The 4,697-nt window shown below is 31.4% G+C and overlaps 1 protein-coding gene across 1 annotated transcript in view; it reads left to right on the top strand.

The window, feature by feature from the left end:
- The first annotated feature begins 2,953 nt into the window (after positions 1-2,953).
- Positions 2,954-4,697, top strand: part of LOC137627397 (glutamate receptor 1-like) — a 15,342-nt gene continuing 13,598 nt past the window's right edge. The window contains exons 1-2 of the mRNA XM_068358482.1: positions 2,954-3,048; positions 4,381-4,505. Of these exons, the coding sequence (XP_068214583.1) occupies positions 2,982-3,048; positions 4,381-4,505 (192 nt within the window). The 5' untranslated portion in view covers positions 2,954-2,981. The remainder of the gene's footprint in view (positions 3,049-4,380; positions 4,506-4,697) is intronic.

The raw sequence follows: 4,697 nt of genomic DNA, 5'->3' as shown, positions 1-4,697 counted from the left end.
CCTGACAGATTACTGTATGTTTCTAATTAATAAATGAAATTTTAAGAAATACTGACGATTCTTTATCCGCAAGAACATTTCCTTCTCTCCTTATGACCGAAACAGATTAATCGGATGCTTTGGTATTCAGTTTTTCAACTAAGAAAATGCGATTATTTAAAACTATATATCTGAGCTGTCAAAAATAATGTCTAGATATGCACACAAACACACACACAAGAGATTCAACCCTTCCCACCACTTCCCCTTTCCTAACTACAACCCGTTGGTTCGGCAATTTGTGGGAGAGTGTGGTTTCCGAGTGTACTTCCCGTGGTACCCAGTCTCATCAGGGTATGACTACTATCTCTACCCCCTGAGCGTGACCAAAGAGAAATGAATAAGTATATATATATATATATATATATATATATATATATATATATATATATATATATATATATATATATATATATATATATATATATATGTATATATAATATATATAAATATATATATATATGTGTGTGTATTTATATATAATTATATACATATATATTATATATATATATATATATATATATATATATATATATATATATATACACATATATTCAGTATTCAGACACTTGCTTTTTATTATATAGGGGAGATACTTGAGCATGTCAGCCAGGATGGGACATGAAGTGTATTGCTTTCCTCACAGTTAGTAACAGTCCTAATTAAATGTGAAAGACAAAAAAAAATCAAGACTTGAATGGCACTCATCTGAGACATTCATATTCTGATGAAGAAAACGTTAAGAAAAGTTAAGAATTGGCTGTATAGTAATAGGAACTGTAGGTACAGAATCACGTTGAATTCCAGGTAAGCAATTTAGAATTGATAACAAGAAAACCTTATCAATATCAAGGTATTTTTTTTATCATAATAAGAAATTGTAGAAGACAATGAAACTTGTAATTACACTTCAACTTAGTTCAAATCTTAATTCTTTTGATTAATCTCTGTTTTGAGTTATATATTATGATAAAGGTACCCATTGTTATAGTATGACTGTTTTGCTCGATGTATTTTGATAAAGGTACCAATTGCTATAGCATGCCTTTGTTTACGTGATATATTTTGATAAAGGTACCAACGGCTATAGCATGACTTATGCGCGATATACTTTGATAAAGGTACCCATTACCATAGCATGACATGTTTAATCTACCTGGAAATGGCAAAATACTCATAACTGAAACCTAGACCATAAAGAAATTCATGTATTAAGAAGTAGTTCCTTCCTTTTTTGAAATCTAGTATCTTGTTTTCTTGACTTGCTATGAAAAGGTTGAAGACAGTATTATCGTTGAACCTGAACTAATATATGTATCAGAAAGAGATTTTTACAGTCACTCATATGAGTTGGTAGGTGTCCGGTTGTTTAAAAGAAATTTCAATGTTATCCCTCTCTGGACGGCAGGTGTCTGAGAGCACAAAACCGGTCAAATTTTCAACTATGGGTCACCGTTTTCGCACTCCTAGACACCTGTCGTCCAGAAAGAGATTAAATGGAAATCTCTATCAAACACCCGGAGATATACCAACTTATATGGGTGACTATACAAGCAGTGGTAGCACCATACTGCTCTGCTCATCCAGGAAATTTTGCAAAATAAGATCGATAGATCTATCTTTTAGTTTTTTTGTTTTAAAGGAAAGTAATTCTGATATCGCAGGTCCACATTCCCTGTTGCTGAAAGACTCGTCTCAATAATAAACGTTTCTCTTTTGTACTAATCAATAATTGTTGACTAAATTCTGGATGCTAATGGTCCTTGTGTTCTAAGTGGTGCCTATGTCAATCAAGTCGCCCTCAGAAGTTAGAGCCACGTATTTCCATCCGCGTGGTTGGCCTACAATGTAGATGTCTAAATCAATTATATATACGAGTGATATATATATATATATATATATATATATATATATATATATATATATATATATATATATATATGTGTGTGTGTGTGTGTGTGTGTGTGTGTGTGTATATGTATATATATATATATATATATACACATACAATTTCTGAGTGAGGATACCTTAACAGAGTGAAATGCTTTGTTTATTGCCATGATCACCAAAGCTGTACTAGTCAGGGCCACCCATACTGCGTTGGTTTGCCGTGAGTGATCAGAAATAGATTTCCCACTATCATCAATCTACACTTGGTCAGCGTGGTGATTAAAACCTGCCAAACCCTAGACATAAATAAGGACATGTCCGAGGCCTTTGTCCTGCAGTGAGACCAGAAACGGCTGCATTTGTTGTTGTTGTGTATATATATATGTATATATATATATATATATATATATATATATATATATATATATATATATATATATATATACAGTATACATATATATATATATATATATATATATATATATATATATATATATATATATATATATATATATATATATATATATATATATATAAATAATCAAGATTGGCAAGATTTCGACGTGTTATTATATCACGTGAAATAGCATTAACGGTCGATGATCAAGTTGTACTTGTAATTAACTAGATGTCCACCAAGCTGAAAATTTTTTATTCTCTGATAGATTTTGTATTTATCGTTTGAATTGACCATTTTTCCTATGTTAGCGCATTTTACTCGATTATTTTTTTATATGTCTGAATGAATATTTTTTTCTATTCATTAATACATGTTACTCTCTTGTTGCTCTTCTTCTCTTATTTAATAGACCATTCGTTTGATAATGCCTAAGACATTACGAAAGCTAGGAAATATATTAAAAGCTGGTCATTGTTTCTCAACTTTCTGTATGTCGAACTAAAGCGATCCAATAAATTGTCACTTTTACTTACGATTCACTGAAATATCGTTTTTTATTAAATATCAATAAAACTAAAAGTTCGTAATCCCAGTTTTTTTTGTATTCTTGCCAAATGAAGCATCTGACGGAAGAAAGGGACCAATTGTTCTAATGACGCCATGGGTGTTATTCTTCATGCTGTTGCCGGATGTTCGATGCTTCAGAGTTGAATTGACAGGTGAGATTTTATTGATACCTGTAGTTGAACAAGTTTGATGATTGTTTGCGTTTTTTGTCATTTTTCATATATATATATATATATATATATATATATATATATATATATATATATATATATATATATATATATATATATATAGGGCCTAATTGTATTATTATATTATATTGTATAATATAATCAAGATTGTCAAGATTTTGACGAGACATGAAATCACGTGAAATGCCATTAACGGTCGATGATCAAGTTGTACTTGGAATTAACTATACTCCATTTTTTTTCAATGAGGCGCCTTTGCACCGACTCGCAGCGGTGCCCTTTTAGCTCGGAAAAATTTCGGCAAATTTTCAAAATAGCGATTCGTGCTTAGTTCGTAGATTGTTTGTGGTAGCCTATTGGAAACGTCACTGCCTGGCGATCTGCCGGACTAGGGTTCGAATCAGGCTCAAATTCGATAGTTTCTTGTAGTGTCTGCAACCTCACCATCTTTGTGAGCTAGGGATGGTGGGGTTCTGGAGAGCCTATATGTCTACCTGTTGAGTATCAGCAGCCATTGCCTGGCACTCTTTGGTATTAGCTTGAGTAGAGAGGGGACTTGGGTGCTGATCATATGTATATAAGATGAATCTCTCTAAAGCATTGTCACTGTCATTTGCCTCTGCCATTCATAAACGATTTCTTTAATAAGTAAATGTGATTATACTGTATTAAGTGTACTGTAGAAATAAAACGGAAGAAGTTTATTGGTACTACATGAAATATCTCTGTCAATGCAAAATAATTGATTACCATGTGCCCCATAGATCAGTCCCTGTCATACCCAACGATACGTAGAAAATTGAAAATTTTCTTCCCATTCTGAAGATATAAACAATAGAATAGCTTTGAGTGTTAAAATGGGTTTATTTTATATAACAAGATTTAAGTATGAAAACTATGATAGATATTTTACTTGAAAAGGGTCTTTTTTAGATATGTTCAGTATTACGGTTTAGGATTTCGGATATATATATACAGTATATATTATATTATTTGTATTAAATATACAAGGTTAGCGATTTATTTTAAATAATTTTCTAGTTTTAGACTATATAGTAGAATATATCTATGTTATATCAGTCTTAAATCTAAATCAAGTTGATACTTCGGTCACTTTAAATCTATGAAGCGAAATGTTTCTGTCGTTTTAAATCTAAAATGAGACAAGTAATATGTGGTTTTAAATCAATTCAAAGAGTAATCTTTTCTCTATGAATTTAAAATCAGGCAAATCAGATGCTTATTTTGATTTTAAAATAAGGTAAAATATGAATTTTCGTTGTTGTTTTCAAGAACACGGCGACGCCTTATTCAGTTCGCGAGATGTGACGTCATCCGTGATGCGGGATTCCTGGCTCCCTGGGTCGACTCTTGTTTACGTCACAGATGGCACCGCGTCTTATCAGTTTTTCTCGCAAGTAAGAATGTTAACATAAACAAATAACTGTTATTTTTTAAGATTTTATCCTCTTGTATGTTATTTTCAAGTTTTTATAGTTTATGAATGAAAGATTTATTTTGATATCATTGTTGTTAAACTTCTCTTCTAGTTTTTCTTTATTTCCTTTCCTCACTGGGCTATTTTCCCTGTTGGAACCCTTGGGTTTATA

The sequence above is a fragment of the Palaemon carinicauda genome, chromosome 35 (assembly GCF_036898095.1).
Source record: "Palaemon carinicauda isolate YSFRI2023 chromosome 35, ASM3689809v2, whole genome shotgun sequence".
NCBI lineage: Eukaryota > Metazoa > Arthropoda > Malacostraca > Decapoda > Palaemonidae > Palaemon > Palaemon carinicauda.
Note: the sequence above shows the minus strand (reverse complement) of the source record. Positions and strands in the feature narration are given on the sequence as shown.